Source organism: Hippocampus comes, unplaced genomic scaffold (genome assembly GCF_001891065.2).
Source record: "Hippocampus comes isolate QL1 unplaced genomic scaffold, H_comes_QL1_v1.1 scaffold71, whole genome shotgun sequence".
In the NCBI taxonomy this organism is placed as follows: domain Eukaryota; kingdom Metazoa; phylum Chordata; class Actinopteri; order Syngnathiformes; family Syngnathidae; genus Hippocampus; species Hippocampus comes.
This window is the reverse complement of record NW_017805932.1, coordinates 328,587-347,656: the sequence shown is the minus strand read 5'-3', so window position 1 is coordinate 347,656 and position 19,070 is coordinate 328,587. Positions and strand designations below refer to the sequence as shown.

The 19,070-nt window shown below is 47.1% G+C and overlaps 1 protein-coding gene across 1 annotated transcript in view; it reads right to left on the bottom strand.

Annotated features, from left to right (window-relative positions):
* Nucleotides 1-19,070, bottom strand: part of jarid2b (jumonji and AT-rich interaction domain containing 2b) — an 82,664-nt gene that overhangs the window by 28,506 nt on the left and 35,088 nt on the right. The window contains exon 2 of the mRNA XM_019890229.1: nt 3,410-3,536. Coding sequence (XP_019745788.1) covers nt 3,410-3,536 — 127 coding nt within the window. The remainder of the gene's footprint in view (nt 1-3,409; nt 3,537-19,070) is intronic.

Genomic DNA, 19,070 nt, shown 5'->3' with positions numbered 1-19,070 from the left:
GTGAGTGACGCCTGACGTCCCAGAAGAAGGCAAACAAACAAGCGGAGGCCCCCGTTCATTAGCCCCTCTCTTGCTTTACTGAAGACGTGTTTGACATGTTGCACATGATTGCCCGCGTGAGGGGCAGCGCTGGAGATGTTACGGCGGCAAGGGAGAGAGGGAGGCGTGAAACATACCTGCCAAATTCTCCTACCGGAAGGATGATAGAGGCTAAATTGGGGGCGGGGGGTAGGAAGTGATGTGCAAAGTGGCATCCTGATGGCTCTTGATTCTAATCAGATTTATGCGTGCTTAACTGAGCTTGCTGCCTCCTTACGTTTCCCTCTAATTCCCCAGAGAGGCGCGTAGCGTAGCATCATTTGGGCCTACGAGACATTAAAGCCACGATGATACGTGAGCGGAACGTGCCTTCGTTTGTTGATGATTTCGATAAAGACGAGCTAAATGTGTATGTGAGAGAGAGAGAGAGAGAGAGAGAGAGAGAGAGAGAGAGAGAGAGAGAGAGAGAGAGCGAGAGAGAGAAAATGCCGGAGCGGGCGTAATTGGGAGCAAGGGGGGGAGGGCCGTTAAAGGCAATCAAATGCCGACGCGCAATTAGCTCGGCCGACATGTGGTAGTCATCAGGCTAATAAGTTCGATACAATTCATCCCAAATGTTGGGACTTTTACGCCTCGTAAACGAAGTGCGTTCAAATAGAAGGCGTTCAAGAAGTCCTTCGCCCCCGGCCGGCTGCATACGATTCGCACGGTGTCACAACATGTGACGGGAAAAACAAAGGGAGGCTTGATACGAGGACAATGAGGGCAAATGGTGAGTGACATGTATATCCAAGCGTGCGCCTGGTGATGTTTGCTGCGGCGACGCCGTCACGAGGCTGAGGAACTCGTGCGAGCAAATCAAGCAACGCTAACCGAGCTCGGGTTGGTTATGCATTCGCCCGTCAACATTTTTTCATCGAAGTTACTAAATCAGCTCTCTTGTGGAACTGCGCTTCAACTAAGCGACATTGATGATGACCGGATTGTTAGTGATAAGCTGTCCATTGTAGTGACCTCTGTCCCTGAAAGGCAGTGGTGTCAAACATACGGCCCGCGGGCCGAAACCGGCCACCGACGAGGTTCGATCAGGCCCGCAGGATAATTTAAAAGTGAAAAAATGCATAAAATAAACGGAATTAATATTTTTAATAAGGTGCAATTCATGCACAGTTTCTTCTTTAGTTTGTAAAGTTTAGGCAGGGATTACATTTAGATTTGATATGCACATGTGTAAATGGTTTAAAAATTCCTTTCTTTATAAATCTCGTTTAATATTAAAATGCATGACTATATTTTTCAATACCAATTACTTGTTCCAAGTTTTGCGCCTTTGTACAATCAGTGGGATCAGTTGCAAAGCATATATGTGAATGATAAAAGTCAATTGCACATTTCATCAATCTAAGGTGTTTCATGACATGTTTTGTAACATTTTCCTAATGTTCTTGTGCTTCACTCTACCAAAAACAAAAGAAAGACGTGACATTTTGGTTATTTATAGCAGAATATGGTATAATTTTAATGGTCAGGCCCACTTGATATCTACCGAGGTTGTATGCGGCCCAAGATGTGAATTGAGTTTGACACCCCTGCTGAAAGGGGTAAGTGAGGTTATGACGTAGACGTAGTCAATTTCATAAAGACCAGACCACTCAAAAGAAGAGTCTTCCATCTGTGAGGAGATGCGAGTTGAACATCCAAGTTGTGAATTCCGACGTGTGACCTTTGTGAGTTGGGCTTCTCTGTTGTCGCTGCACTGAAGCCCAAGTACACGTCCCGGCTAAACACTGCGCTTCGAAAAGTTGTGTACTGGAAAACGTGCTCATTGCAGCCATTGATTCCGACTTCCACATTTTGATTGAATGATTTCATGCACCCTGTAACCTGATAACACGAGAAGCTGTCCACTCTCGTGGCCGCTGTCCCCGAAAGGGTTCAATTTGTTTGATTCATTTTTGTTTTGTAGACGAAGGTGTTTCATACTTTGTGCTCCTGAGTTAATGTTGCGAGACCGAATTTGAATCGGCTCTTTCGTGATTTCATTGAATTTTAGTTTTCAAGAATCAAATTGATGCACTTAACATCTTTTTTGTTACAGACTAAAAACAATGTAAAGAAAGTTATTCTTTGCTGTAAGTTGAATGATATTTCATTCTTTTTTTTTCCTTTTCTTTCATGTCAATAAGGATACAATGTAATGCAGGCGTGTACTCATAACAATGGCGGCAGAGACTTGGGGAGGCGCGAATTGTTTTCTTCCTGTTGGGGGGGGGGTAACAGGAAATAATTGAGAAGCACTGGTCGAGAGCCTTGGGAGATATCAGAGTGAGAGTGATGGACAGATCGATACAGACGGGGTGAGAGACAATACAGTTGGCGATCGAGAAAGTGACAGAGAGATGGCGCGAGAGAGAGAAACATCCGTCCGTTATCGAAACCGCTTATCCTGGTGAGCCTGTCCCAGCTACCTTCGGGGAACAGGCGCAGGGTACACACGGTGCATGTTGCAAAAGATCACGTGATGCGACGCAGCGTTTCGGTTTGCCCGTTACATATGCGACGGTGCTGCCACACGATTCACCCGCGCTTCAAATACAGCGAGCGCCAGGTAGCATCGGACAGAAAGCGACAGTCGGAGGACCAGCAAGAGGGAGGGGGTGTGGTGGGATTGCTAATTGGAAGCTGGCTCTTCTGCGCTTCCTGGCCACCGTCCAGCTCCTCCATCAGCGGAAATGGAGGGAGGCGATGGCGAGGGGGATGAGGGGGGTGGGGGCAGGCTCCGCGGAGGAAGAAGCTGATAGATACGCCGGACGGCGAGGATCGGAGAGCGACGGGTAGGAAAATGGGAGTGGTAAGCCGGATCCACTTTGATGCGGAATGGAAACCCGGCACGAGGAAGAAGACACAAACGGTGACTGACGCAAATCAAAGGCCACGCCCTTTGCAAAAAGCGTGACGCGGCATACAAAATGTGGCCGGATGACATTCTGTGAGATCAGCTGAAAACACAAATGTGAGCCGACACTCATCACTTGCGTATCGTTGCGATTGGGCTGGAAACAGGTACATCCAAATATGGTCAACGACCGATTTTCCCACAATTCAATTGGTCAATTTGATCGGTCTGGTGCCATTATCATCTGTTGTTTTTACGCAGCGGTTAGAACAAATGTGTCACTCCTCTTGAACAGTCCGAGAAGCACGCTAAAAATCTTCTCAGCGGGAGCCGTGCAACATGACATCACCTCAAGATTGAAAGCGGGGGTGGTTTGAGGCGAGTTGTAAAGTGTCATGCGGCATCCTCGACAATCGGATTTGTTTGCCGTAAACGGGCGGAGCTAAACGCAAAGGAAGACCAGGAAGTCATTACCGTTTTGGTTGCCGCCGTCATGACCGTCCAGCTGGCGTTTCTGCGCACTGCGAAACTCCTTGAGGGACAGGTACAGCACCTTTCGCATCAGCCGCTCCTCCGACCACGGGATCCCATCGCTGTCGTCCTGCCCAAAACAAAATGGGAGAGGCGGTTGAGGCGGCAACATTTGCTACGGCGTAAACAAACACAGCGCAGCTCAGCCTCTGGCAAGACGGCTATCACTCAGGCCCAGAATTGACATGATCAAGAGTCGTCGATTACTTAAACGTGGACTTTTTTTTAAAGATTTTCATTTAGCAGTTTTTGCCCATAACCTCAGGAAGTAAAATGGATTCATTAATCTTGTTAAATAATTGAGCAATGTATTTCTAGTGAAGAAGTAAATTAAAAGTAAGACTAAAATAATGTCATTTGGCAGACAGCTAGAAAACATCTCCAAAGAGACGTTCGGACATGGGCGGGGTGGGGGGTGGGGGGCTATCTCGTTACGTCAAAATCGGATGTCATCGCCGCCGAGTGCCCGAGTCGCACGCCGGGCCGTCGCGACCGCGCTTCCTCGCATCCTCCCATCATTTACCTCTGCATTATTCATTAATTGCGCTTTGTTGTCGCGAGCTCGTTTCCTCAAGTCATTAGTTTGACATCAAACAAGCCCAGACGACAGATTCCCCCTATTAGGCTGTTTACCCTTACGGGCTGCTCCGCTTTTCCATCTGCGCGCACGCGCTCGCACACACACCAGCTTGCTGCAAGTCAACAATATCCACGTAATAATTGTCAACGCCAAATGAGGGACTCGATCCGTTTCTGTTCCGTCATCATCCGCTGGCGAACACGGACGGGCGGGTTGTTTTCACCGAAAACGACGCTTTCTAAGATTGAGGGGGGTGATGTCTGTTGCTTTTGTGACCCTTCAAATGAAAAAGCAACAAAAACAAGACTGTGAAAAGGTTTTCAACAGCAAAAATAATGATTACCGACATGTGCACAACGGTTTTTTAAAATAAATAAATAAAACACACCGTGAGCAACACTGACTGATGTCCGCGACTTTTCTGCGCTTTTCACGCCGTGGAATGCTTTTACCTTTTCCCTCGCCATCGCAACACATTTTCTACTACTTACTGTGACACACATTTTGTTTATACAGTGAAACTCCTCTCCAACAAAATCATGTTTGCGGCAAGAAATGTTTCACAACAGGGGGTTTTTCACTGTAGCAAATTTGATCTCAGATGTTAACACACACACACACACACACACACACACACAAACGTATGTGTACCCGCACACACAAACGTACGTGTACTCTTTTTTTTTTATTCCAATAGTGCTTAAGTATAAGCAGCATACACATATTTGACACTTCATAGTCAGTGTAGAAAGAAAAAAAGGGAAAGACACGGGTTTTTTTTGTTGTATGGGGGGCAGGAAAGTGGGAATGGTGTTAATGCATGAAGATTTTTTCACACTAGGGGGTATTTTCACCCATGTAGGTTTCGTTGTAGAGGAGTTTCACTGGACCACCCACTCCATTCAAGTCAGAGTTGCCTCAACCGTTCCCCACTTCCAACTTGTTGGCGTTTCTCTTCCAGATTATCGACCGGCCAAACTGAGCTTCACTGCCTAATCTTTATCTTCCATTCTAAAGGTGTGCTGATCTCCAATCCGAAGCGACGCAACGCCGATATCTGTCATTACAGTGGTTTAACACTAGCTGAATTTCACAGACAATCTGGGCAAGGACCCTTTTCCAGGCTGCCCTGTTTAAAAAAAATGGGACTTGATCAACATATTCGTCGCTGGCAGTAAACACTCAGGTTCAAGGTCCACTGCCGTCGATGAGTTTGTTCAATCAAATTATTCGTAACAGTTCAAATTCAGGGTTGTGATCGCCAAGTTTTATTTCCCAGTTTTTTTGTTTGACTCGTAGGTATGTCGTCAACAACATCATTCGCATTCGAAACCTTTTTATTTTCTTTCCCATTGCAGTTATGACCTCATTCACTCACTCGATTCTTTTCAACTCTTTGAAAAGGGTGTGTCAATATTGACAAGTCGTGCGTTTGCGTTGCATAAAAACAAGTTGCCATTTTGATTTCTCCACTCTTGGGGACGTTGGGGGGGGGGGGGGGGGGGGGGGGGGGGGGGGTGTCATTATCCAGAGGCGGGTGTCAACGTTTGACGGAGTTGATGGCAGACACGTGTCGCCACACCCAGTTTGTACAAAGCCTGCTGGGGTTTTTTTTCACCTGATTGCAACAATAGTTTTTTCCATCCTGAGCATATTTTTGTAATTATTCGGTTGAAAATATGAATTGCGAAATAAAAAAAAAAGATGAATGCCTTTTGTCATAATTTTTTTATGCAATGGAGGAGGTTAACTCACTCCATCGTTCAGTTTCAGTCGAGCATGTTTGTTAAAAATTACCATAAAGACATTTTTATCCCCCCAAATTATACATTTAAGTGAGAAAAATGATGATTTAAGCACATGCTATACAACAAAGAAATATAGAAAATTAAAACAAACAAAAAAATAATAATGCTCTGTGTGGTATAACTATTCGCATTATTATAATTCATTTTTTGTTCTAAAAATGCTTTTTTTTAAACTATCTAAACATGAGGGGGATGGGGGGGGGGTGGAGCACTTCACAGCTCAGTTTCACATTCAAGTGCACGAGCGCATGTTTGTAGAGACGGGAGCTTCGCTAGCATAGCTGGCAGCCGCGACACACCCCGAGCGGCTCCCATCGGAGCTGCTGGAGTCTCACTAATGAGCACCGGGACCTCATCGCGCTCAAGGTGTGTGTGCATGTCTTTAATGTGCGGCGTCAAACCCCACCACCCCTCCCTCAACACACACACAGACGCGCACTAAAGTGTATAGCACTCCAAAAAAAAAACTAAAAAATCCCAAAAGGCACCCGCCGAGCTAGCTTGCATCTTTGTGGGGACGTTGCCCGTCCAAATGAGACGTTTGGACGAGTCGATGGCAAAAGGGGCCGGACGCCAAGTGTGGCAAGGATAACGCCTGACAGTTCAGTTGCAACACTTTTAAAATAATCAATTCATCTGTCAATATTTTTGAGGGATGAATTGACAAATCCAACTTCCCATCCCTTTCGTGTCCAAAAACAGGACATGACTTCCAATTGAAAGTGCAGAAAATGCTCGGAGAGATTGATTCCGTTGGTGGTTTGGTGTGTAACGTGCAGTGTTAAGAAAACGGGGGAGGGGCGCTAGACTACACACCGGCTGCGAAATAGGAGCCGCTGACAATCCTTTTTTCTGATCAGCAATGATCACATACTTTTGCCACGGAAATCACCCGATTACGATCGGCGTCCGATTGACCGGAGCACCCCTACATATGACAAGTGATGGTTTTATGATATTTGTGTTCTCCGCTAACGTCATCTGCGATGCTAGCGTAGAATTTCCTCGTGTCGACGGAGTGTGTGTGTTTGTGTGTCTGTGGGCGTGCGTGTGAATACGCAAGCCGTCTGAGCTAAAAATAAACCGGCGCTGCGCCGCTTCCTCCAACTCTTGCGGATGTCACAGCGCGGGAATGTGGGCCGTGTGCCAACTGCACTACACCCCCTAAAAAAAAAAACATTACGCTAACAGACTTTTCCACTTTGAGGTGAGATGGCTACCCCCCAAAAAACTGATAAACGGAAGCAGGGGAAATGTAACAAACGGCTGGCTTCTTGTCGGGACGCTGGCTGGCTACGAAGCGCTTCCTTTCAGCTTTTGCCGATGCATGCGGCCCAGATGAGGGCGCATCGCTAGTTAGCGCTATGTCGTTAGCCGTTATTTGAATCCCATGTGGGTCACCGGTACGTTTTCTCGGTGGAGTAAATGACAAAAAGGTGGCGCAGAAGAGAATGCCCACCCCAACTCGACAGGAAGGACTGAAGCAGGAAACAACGCGTAACCTTCGTTAACCTCGCGTCTTGACAGGAAGAGCCTGCGGGCTGGCAGACCCGCTCACGGTGAGATTGGAAGCACGCTCGCCACTTTTTGAGGGAAGACACCTCGGGGCGACTTCGCCTTGGGACTGTCTGACTGACTTGAGGTTTGCATCTGGACTTGGGTTGGGCTCAGGGTGCGAACAAACGGGCGAAACCGTTCCCAGGTTGTTTTCGTTGTTAATTTTTTTTGGCTTGCCAGCAAAAATTGGAGATATGATCAGCAGCGAACGCAACTCACTTCACAACAAGCAACAGTTTGGCAGGTAAATACGACTATAACCGCAAGTTATCGCATCACTCACAGTAGTGGTGAAACTCTTCTTCACTTTTTTTTTTTTTATCTGCATGACTTCATCGTCGTGCGCTCCAGAACTGGGTCAAACTTTACGTTTTATTTAATTCTGTTATTATTTGGGCAGTTCCAGCTCTTGTATGACTGGCAAATACCAGCCTTTTTCTTTTTAACACCTAACATCAGAGAAAGATAAGGACGCCAAAACAACGGATGATTTTTGGCCATTTTTTGAACAGGACAAAGCACAGTAAAACCGTCGGTATCCACGCGGCTTCTGGTACGAGCCTCGCCATCCCTCATAATATCAGCTTGTATATTGTGAGTTGCTTTCAGTAAGAGTGTTTGTCAGTGTGTGTGCGCGCACGTTGTGAATTGCTTCTTTGTCTCCCGCCACAGAGCGTTGACCTCAAATGGTCTCGGCGAGCTAATGAGTGACTGCGCTGGACGATGTCGAGGCCCCCGCGGCTCCGCCGCCGCCACGCTCGCTGGCGCTACGCTCTCGCGGCCGCACACGGGAGAAGCAAGCCTTGTGGGAATTCACGGCAACATCGCAAAGTTGGCAACAATTCGAACTTTGTTGGCTGCAGGGATGAGAAACGCCGTGCCGATAAATCGTGCGTTGCTAACAGATTTAGCAATGGGGGGAGACCGAGAAACACGGACAAAGACGGCAGATGCGGAGATGAAAATTTGCAATCTTGCCAATACCGTGTCAAAACGGAATTATTGTTACTGCCGTATTGTGCGCAGGGAGGAAGGAGAGAGAACCGCGGTTTCACTTCTGGCAGTCAGTCATCCCGTTTCGAATTGTAATTATTGTTCGTACCATATTTAGTGATGGGAATACGCACATGAGAAAAAGACTCCCCTCCCCCACCCCCCCAAAAAAACCAAGTACTACAAAAGATAGACGTAGGGATGAAAGGGTTTACCGCTTCAATTGAAAAGATCTGTACTGCTCTCGTTATCATATCCAGAGTAGCAGCAGACAAAAATAAAAAAACAGATGCAAACCATAGAAGAAGAAAACAAATAATTGACGTTTGGCGACATTTGTTTACATCTTGGACTGAAATGATTGTTCCTGCCGTAGCGGGTCGGAGACAACTTTCGGCTTCTGCAATGATGCTCTTTTTTCGTTTTCGGTTTTGCGGGCGGAAATTGATCAGGTAAGGGAGGGTGGGGGGGGGGAGGGGGATAGTGGTGAGACGAGGCATATATGACACTTTTTTTTTGAGTCATAACGTGACCGCAATCATTACGGACCATTGAAGCTAATTTTGTTTTCTCTTGCATGCAGGCGAAATCATTTCAGTTGGTTTATAAAGAGCAAATTATGCAAAAGGTGGTCCGGATGACCCCGGCCCGTCCGCAAAATAAAGCCCTGCCGGGGTTCCTGGCTCGGGGGCAAGCAGGTGGACAGCCGGGGTCAAAGACCTTCTCGGGGGCGGGCCGAAAAGCCACTCTTGCTCCAAAAGGACCTGCCAATCACACTTTGGCATTTCACATCCCCTGAAGCCTCCTGGGACACGTCCAGCAGCCCAAAGAGGCGCCCCCCCCCCCTCTCCAAAAGGAGCCAGATAAGAGGTCGGGGGGGGCCTCTCTCAATGACAGTGCCGAGGAGGAGCTACGCAAAGAAATGATGGGGAAGGGGGGTTTGGGGGTGTGGATTTGGGGTTGCTTTCACTCGAGGAGTCACACGGTCCTCGTTCAACGGCATAAGGTGATATGGGGACTTTCGGAAGGGGGGGGGGGTCTCAAAGCGAACGGTCGCGCGTGCATCGACGATCCGCGCCCGCCTTCATCCGTCACCGCCCGACGTGGCAAAATAAACAATCGCACGGCCGATCAATCACTGTCTGCTTAATGCCACGCGCATCCCAGGCGGGACGAGTCGAAGGCGGCAGCGGGGGCCGCGGGGCGAGATATGCAAATTGCATGGAGACAAACACGCACGTACAGTCGAGCCTCTCCCAAGGGAAGAGGAATGAGGAACACACTAAGGTGTGACCAAAACTAAACACAAGAAAGATGGTAACCATAGAACAAGTAGTGACCATGTCCAGGACAGCGTGATCGTAACTATAAAAAAAACTGATGACAACCATACGGAGCGATAAGCACAGAACAGGAAAAACCAACCAAGTGCTATGGAAACCCGGCAGTCAAATGTGACGAGAACCAGAAAGATGACAAAGAAAAGGAATCGCAACTTTATGAAAGAAAAAGCGTAATCACATAAAGCTTGGATAAACCGAGTAACAATAGCCGCACAAAAAGTCACGCCATGACTGAAAAAGTGACAACATAAGAGCGGCGATAGAAACGAGTGACTATGATGAAGCGTGACGACAGCAACACAAAAGTGACCGTAACCCTTGAGAATCTTAATGATAACCACCAAAGTGAATATTTATCATCAATATTATTGCGAGTCCCAACAGCGGTCGCCCCGACAGACTTTTACTGCTTTTGTAATTATGATTATTGCCATAAATCGATACAGAAAACCCCCGTCTGGCGTCAGGCGAGTTCCTGTCGCGCGAGCAAACGGTCCTAATGCACGTCCACTCCGACCGCCTCCGTCTGGTGCCAAGTCGCCAAGTGAGGTCACTGTCAACGCTCCTCTCCGAGAGAAGAGCCGACAAACAACTTAGTATCATAAAAGCTCCCAAAAAATAATTTAAAAAAATCAAATTCGAAGTTGTGCTATGATATCGCAGTTTTCTATTGCAAAAAAAAATGTTTCTCAGTGGGAGGAAGAATGGAAAAGAATATGAAGTGAGCTCGATTAGATTAACAAGAAGAGCCGACGGTCCACTGCACTGAGCGGAATTGATGAAGTGGGTTATGGAATCTTAGGGGTGGGAGGGGGGGGCACGGCAGGGAATTATCTCAGACAATGTTGAATACAAAAGCATCGGGGGCGAGGCGGGACGGGGCCGGGGTTCAAATCAGCAGGCAGGCGCAGGAACCTAATCACATTAACGCCGAGTAGAGGATGGCTGGAGAGTGGATGGAAGGGTAGAGGTTCGTCGGCAGACTAACTCCAATTGGAAATCAAGTCTCGTTTAGAGATGCTGGAAAGGTCAGCGTGGACACAGCGAGTGCGTGTGCGCGCACGCGCGCGTGTGTGTGTGTGTGTACTTAGCAGGTTGGGGCCACAGGAGAGCCCAAGGTCTGCGGAGCACACAAGGTCGATAGTGCATCACCGAGAGTGAGAGACTGTTACTGAGTGCGAGCGCGAGTGTTTGTTTGTGTGTACAAGGTTGGGTCTATTTATGTCCGCCGGCCTGTTGGTCAGGAGTGAACTTGTCAGATGCATCGGAATTTTGGGGGTGTAATCTGAAAACGGACTTCCTCGCAACGTCCAGCGAGTAGAGTTGCTCCGGCGGACACAAGATGTCAACATAACGCCCCCTTTTCATACTGTTGGAATTTCCCCGCCCCCTTCCCCCCAACCTTTTTATGGGTCCTGCAGAAACGGCATGCAAAGTCAGCTCAGAGGCCGATTATAAATTCCTGAACACAAAGACGGGCGGGGACGTCAAGTTGAACATACTTACAATACTAGCCAAAAAAAACAAAAAGTGGTTGTTGACGCATCTCGGTAGCGGAATGAGGGAAGATGGGATCGCCGCGTCGAAGCGCACATCTATTTATCACAGCGCTGGTGCCACCAAATTGTTGAGATTTTTGAGCCAAAGAGCGAAAAGGAAAGCCAACCAATAGAAAACTCAAATTATACACCGCAATAGAATATATCGAATCGTCTTTGTGTAAAATAAGCGCTTACCCCTTTCGGGGACGGCGGTTACGACAGTGGACAGCTTATCATGTTGTCAGGTTCCAGGGGGCATGAAAGGGTTCAAGAAACAGAAAGCTGGAGGTTATAATTTTCGCATCAGTTATCTTTATAGTCTTTCGCCGACTGTGCAGTAGTTTATCATCGTGGCCTAAAAACATTCTAGATTACGGGGTTTGGGAAAAGAACACATCCACAAACACGCTGAAGGAAATGTCGCCCGGACGATGGAAAATACGACGACAAGGGATGGAAACGTCGGGCCAAGGATTCTGGCTCCAACGGTCGAGGGAATCTCGATTTGTGGCCAATAAATTCAGGTCGGACAAGATAGAGGACACGTCAAGCTTAAAAAATTTTGCAAAAAGAAGCGAAGTTGCAGCAAAAGTGCGCTCAATCTTTCCGGCGAGAGGAGAACGTTGTAAATTTCTGACGGATGAACATCGTCAGCTGTCTGACCCGCCAACACCGAGCGTCAACAAACCTTCGTTTGGTCAACAGACAATCAGGCTGAAGAACGATTTGACGCCTTCACCTGAGCAGCGATGGCGACTCACCGCGTAAAATGGAGGCCATGTGGGCAGCATCGTAAAAACCTTTTGTATGGTGTCGGAGGGTGCGTTTTAAACCCCCCGCTGGATTTATGGACCGCGCATTTTATTGGGTCTCCAAAACGACCGAGGCCAAATTGGCTCTTTGTGAAATCTGGAAATCCAGGAAAAGCTATGATACTATTGTTAATGTTTCGAGCAAGAATATGAAATCATCTTTAACCCTTTTCAGGGGCAGCGGTTACTACATTGGACAGATTATCATGTTATCAGGTTAACGGGGTTCATGAAAGGGTTATTCAGCTGATACGCGTCGCCCACATATTAAGTCATTTGAATGAATGAGCGGAAACCGTAAGGGCGCCTGGCTCGGAAGCGCCTAACCAGGGCGTAAGGTTTCAACGACGCAATTAACTCTTTCATTCCACAAAACGTACTTGTACGTCTTTTTAAAATTAGGCCCCGCCTACCAAGGACGTACTTGTACGTCTAAGTCTTTTTTTTTGCGTCATAGAGAGGAGGAGGAGGGTCTGATGCAATCTGTGAATGAGAATAAGCCGTTTGCATTGTAAATTATGTAAAAAAGCGACCAGTAGGTGGCAGTGGTGCCTCACGTGCTTGAAATGCATGCTTTAACAAAAAGCTCTTTTACTCCGCTTTTTGCCCAGGAATCGCTATTTCCACGAAACTTAGCCATTTTGTAATGTCGATTGCCGAAGAATGGAAAAAGTTCGAAACAAAACTTTATTTTGGTAGGTTCCATGTTTATATAGCATTCGAAGCAAATATTCTGTGGGCCTTGCAAGATCAGTCAAAATCCAGTAAAACGCTGGGATTGAGGGGGTTGCTCCCGTGAAAATGGCTACGATTGAATGAGTTAAGCTCTGGGCGGTGTGTCTTGTCAAAAGACTGACAGTGGTTTAGCTCCGCTACGAGAATTTAAAGCCGCTTGAAACGCTAGTACTGTTTTCATATCCAGCTAATGTGCAAAATAATAATAATAATAATTCATCGGAAATCCCGTCTTTGTCATTCTGCTCCAGTCAGTCTGCTGAGTCATGACAACACTGGGAGGCTAATAATAACAGCCGACGACGCACTTGAACCGAAGCCTGTTTTGTTCCCCTGACATCACAGAGGCCCGACAGACTCCGCCAGTCTGGGGGAATACCTCCAGGGGGTTTGCTCGCCGCACGTCTGGAGCGATCGCAACAATGTTTTAAGAAGGGCCAAACATTTCGCTGACTCAGAACAGTGTTGGCGGCGAGGCAGCAGTCATAAAAATTTCCCACGGAGGCACAGCCGACGCCGCAGGGGAGGAAGGTGAAAAAAAAAAGATCTGACTCGGGTCATCTGAGTCACTTTGATGGCAAGGAAATCTTAAAGCAGTTCAACTGTGCTACTTGCTGATGATTGAGGGGTCCGGAAAGCGATGGCGGATCACTTGGGACAAAATCCGGCGTTTTCTTTGGTGGCTGATGAAGGCCAGCCTTAATAACGTCTGGATGATTCTATTCAAAGTGACATGAGGAAGTCACTCTGGCAAGCAAAATAAATTCCGCGAAAGCCCCCCTTCTCAGGGAAACACGGTGAACTAGTGGTTGACATGAGTGACACACACATTTGAGGGTCAGAAATCAAATCTGGGCTGTTTCCAAATCTGGGCTGTGTGATTAATTATACTTGTTTCCCAGAGTCTATAACGTAATTTATTTTGTATGGAAAAAGCCGCGCACATGTACCGACGCACCCCGAGTATGCGTGTCTAATGTCAAACTTGAAATTCGGACATAATTCCACGTTACTGCAGGGATTCCTCAAAGTAGCCGGGCACGTCAGGATGCTTTACTTGGCCTCAATTAGAATGATGCAAAAAAAAAAAAAAAAAAAATGCTGACGGAGCATCGAGCAGAGAGAACGAGTCGCCCCCAAAAAGCGTTGAAGATTGTGTACGCTTGTTGACAAAAAGGTTGTGGGGAGCAATCAATCAGCAATCATGTGGAGTGGGGGTGCGACTCCTTCGCAGAAAAATGTTGCAGAAGCAAAAAAAAAAAATAAAAAATAAAGAATCAATCAGTCAATCTTAATCTATGGCCTCTCTTTCATTTGGCGTTGACGTCGTGAGTGGGAGGGCAGCTGAATCAATCGAGGTGTGAAACGTGTTGACAATGGTGTTGGCTAAGGTGTTGTTTATGCGCAGACGGCGCGGTCCACACCGACATTCTTCTGATGAACTGAAATTACCAGACAAAGAAGGAACTCCACTAAGGCTAAAATACACAAATTTCACTGGCTCAGATTGTTTTCTCCATTTTCTTTCTTTCCTGCCACATATCACTGGCACAACTTCTTACAGGACAGCGTTGCTTTGTAGTTTGACGTTTTATGCATAAGCATTCGTATTCAAAAGCTGCAGAAGTTCCACTCGTCAGTAGACTAATCAGCAGTAGAAGCTGAGTTGATTTCATCAAACACCGGCTTGTCACCAAAATGCAAAGACGGTTCCTAAATTGGTCCAGCTTCCAGCACGTTGACATTTCTCTCCATCAGAATCCGGGTGACAAGACAAGATTCACCGACTAATCTTAATCTTCAACTCAAAAGCGGTGCTGAGCTCAAAATCCAAAGTGATCCCAGGCCGCCATCGACGGGGATCTGTTCGGCGATGTCAGTGGTTTAGAAACCTGACTTTCACAGGCGGCCTACACGAGAAAGTGTTCCACGCTCACCCGCAAAAAAAAAATAGAGAGAGAGAGAGAGAGAGAGATTTTATATCCATCCATTTTCCAATCCGCTTTATCCTCACAAGTATCGCGGGGTGTGCTGGAGCCTATCCCAGCCGTCTTCGGGCAGTAGGCAAAGGACACCCTGAACCGGTTGCCAGCCAATCGCAGGGCACACAGAGACGAAAAACCATCTGCGCTCACACATACACCGAGGGACAATTTAGAGTGTTCAATAAGCCTGCCGTTCATGTTTTTGGAATGTGGGAGAAAACTGGAGTACCCGGAGAAAACCCACGCAGCCACGGGGAGAACATGCAAACTCCACACAGCAGGGCTGGAGCTGGGATCGAACCCACGACCGCAGTCGGCGTGCTAACCACTGGACCACCAGGCCGCCTATATTTCACATGGGTGAGTGAGTTAAGTGAAACTGGATATTTTCCCGTGGCACACCCGCCGATCGCTCACATCACACTGGCTGGGAATCGCTGACTTGAGGCGACACCATGACTCCGGCCCTCCCAAAACTCTGACAACTGCCATGAGACAAGTCAAGGGGTATCGAGAGCAAACAAACGGCAAACAACCTCCAACAGGACCCGGCGGGAGCATTTTAATGAGTACGGCGTGCGCACTGGAGACGGGTTAAGAATCAGTGTCTGCACACCAGCGGAACGCTGCTACCAGCCGCAACATCTGTTTCTTTGGGATCCTTCATACTAGCGCCACTTCCTTCCACGCAAACATCTGTTCACCCACCCTCTATCTCCCAATCCACCTGGTTCTTCCTCACCTCCTCCCACCGCCGACTCACCAGCTTCAACGCCCCGTCGTCGTCGTTTTCTTCATCTTCTTCTTGAAGCGACAGTCACTGAGCAGCTGGACCACCACCGGGTTGGAATATTTTCCCTCTTTGTGCACCCCCGCAGCTTTCCCCTCTTTTCTTCCCCCACTCCTAAGTGGTGGGTTTGTGCGGTGAAGGCAGCAGGGATTCATTCGACTTGCAAAGAGCCACACAAACCACATGAGGAGAAAGCGAGGATGTTTCTGTTTTGTCCTGCCTTCCCACATACAACCTTGTTTTGCCACACTGTCAATCCCCAGCGTGTTCCCACTCGATGATGCTAATCGCATGAGAGTGGGATTGTTTCGACAAAAAAAAAAAAAAAAAACACCACATTTAGGTGGGTTTGCTGAGTCTTTCGCATCCAAATTTGGCCGACAACAATCCAACTGGTTAGACATGGGAAAGATTTTAAGCAGTCGCAAATAGAGCAGAGCTGAAGGAGTACGACAGCCAACAGCAACGGGCTACGCTGACAGTAGCACGCATGTTTACTTTGTTGCCAGTTCATAGTCAAATACTGTTGAATTTGCGGCTTTGCTGTAGGAATAACTAAATGAGGACTACGCATAAATAATGATATGCTACATCTGGATTTTTTAAAATTAGTCTTCAGGCATGAAAAAAAAAAAAAATCACCTTGGATGGCAAGACTCATAAGGGTCCATTGTAGTCATTGATGCACAACTGTGATCTTAAGATGAATTAATATAAGAGAAAACAACATTTGAATAGCTGTCCACTCTAGTAACCGCTATCCTTGAAAGGATTAAACAAAATAATTGGCCAAAAGAACAGGAAATGTTGACATTGTGCATTTGGCAAGATTTCCTACTGTAAGGTAGGCTCAAAACGATCGGTGTCTACATTAGCTATGCCTATAGAACTCGTAATAAAAACAAGTTAGAATATTTTTCTAGAATTTTGGAGGAAAAATACTTGACGCAAGTCAAATGCTCTTCAACATAAAAAGTGTGGAATGGACAATAAACGGGTACCGGGAATAGTCTTGCTGATGGATAAGCATCAAAAGAGCCAAGACCAAGATTGCCCGATTTTACGGTTCCTGCACGGTGTCAATTCTTTTCTGATCCTCGAATATGCTGGATGGAACGCATCAATTCCAGGTTCTTCCAACACTTCACAAAAAGTACATTGGCCGCATTTCCTGGCAGCACGGACACGTGGTGTACTTCGAGTAAAGTGCTCAATAATGCGCTCAAAAGCTTTTCTTGACACTTACTGTATGTCATAGTGAAAGCGCAAAAAAAAAAAAGTCAGCTCTTCCCGTCTGTAAAGTCAAGGCGGCACGGGGGTGAAAGTGACACAACGATGACTAATGGCCCTGTCAGACTACATGACTTTTTTTTGTCACTCACCACGCTCGCGCTGTTTGACGACCAGATAAATTTCATTCTGTGTTTTGGAGCAGGCGAGATGTCAGTCTACAAGACCGTTACCGAAAAGACCCGCCCGATCATCGCGTGCTTCTGTCAAGATTCAGTCCATCGGGGAGGCGGAATAAGCAGCTGGAGTCACTATATGGGAGCAAATTTGTTTCATGACACCACGTTTGCTAATCGGCTACTGGCGTTGCCGTTAGCAAAAGGTAGCATGAGTTGAAATGCTACGTCGACTTTCCAATACTTCCCCTTTTGTTCACGTCACTTTTGAACTACTCTACACCACATTACGATTGTCTCTCGCCATAACTAGGAGGGCACTGTCTTCCTGTCGCACTATGCGGCGTGAACAACAAAAATTCAGATGTGCCATACTTTTGTTGTGGTGGTCGTGAGGCCTCTGGAACGCGATGGTTATGGATGGCACGCTAGCTGGGTTACGTTGCGAATTGACATCTCAAAAATCGGCTACGAGACACGACGTTCGTGTAGTCTGATGTTGGCATGAGGCCCATCATCGCACCAAAGACGTGGTCATCTTCGCTTTTCTTGAACATACAGTCTAGTGCTTATGGAGCAGAGCAGCCCCACGCCGTCTCTGAGGAAACTCTGCATAGACTTGCGTGCCAGGCATCCCAAACCTCTCCGCCCCCCCCCGCTGGTTTGAATAATTAACTCAGTGGCTGTTTATACTGCGGGCTTTTATCGCAGTCGCTGGACCGTAGGCTTCACCCCTTTGAAAGACCTTCAGGTGATGGGCAGAAGAGGGCAGGAAGAAATGCGAAGGCACTTCAAAGCAGCCGTGCTTTCCCCACTCCCGCCGCAACGTTTGCAGTTGACTGCATGTCGAGTTGTCGAACAAAATCACTCCTCCGTTCCTCCTCCTCTCCTTTTGAGTCTGGATTTTTCTTTGGGGACAAAAAAAAAAAGAGAGACAAGACCCTACGACCATGTATCGCCTTTAGAGGACAAAATGACTCACTAAATCACTATCGAGAACAAGTACCGCCTCCCACTCATCGACCCTTCTTTTGAGCTCCTCAATCAAGAGGTCTTGAAATCTGAGCGTCGTTTGATGAAATGGTGAGACAGAAACTAACAATGTCTTGACCCAAGTTGACCATCAATTTGCTTTTTCAAAGTATTTTTTTATGTACCAATTGAGGGTTTTAACCCTTTTATGCACAAACAATGATAACCTGTAACCTGATAAAATGTCCACTGGAGTGACCACTGTCCTTGAAAGGGTTAAATACGCAAACCATGCAAAGTCAGTTTCCATCAGTTTGTAATCCCGAATGTTGTGCGACTTTGACATAGCGGTCTGATTTGCACGACCCCATTGGTAGAGTCAACTGTTTTAGGTTAATTTTATTTTCCCTCCCAGAAGTAAGGTCATTAGAACAACCGTGTCGTAATGAGTTTCAGCCATTCCCCGATCTATGTCATATTGACACCACCGGGAGCTAGAGGTGTTGCGTTACTGTACTGGCTAGGTCGCTCATTTTTATTCATTTGGATGAACGAGGGAGAGAAAGATGGTGTGCTCACAGGTGCGCATGGGGGCAAAGAGGGAGGGGGTACTCCATATGCAGGGCATGTTAAGATTTAACAGCGTGTTATTAACACATGCAAACCTTGCTGTTTGATCTGCTTTGAATGTGTACACGTGTTAGTTCCACTTCCACGCACGCTCGGCGTACGAGCCGGCTCGGCGGCCATTGCGGCTCCGGTTTCATTTGCCATTAGCCATTTAGCGGCAAAGTGGGGGGAGGGGGGGGGGTCGAGACTTCGAGCCTTTGCCAAGGTCCTCGCTCACAGATACTCATCACGCAAATGCTCCACATAAAGAGTTGTAACCCCGTGGAGGCGGCATTTTTTAAAAATGGGAGCCCTTTGATTGATGCAATGCTAATTTTAACAATCTGGGATCAGAAAGAAAATATTTGTCAGGCCGTGAATGTATAATTCCGGACTGGGATTCGCCACAACGCATCTGGGGAAACTGACAGCTTCTACTAAGTGTAATGCCCCGCCCCCTTTATTTTATGGAT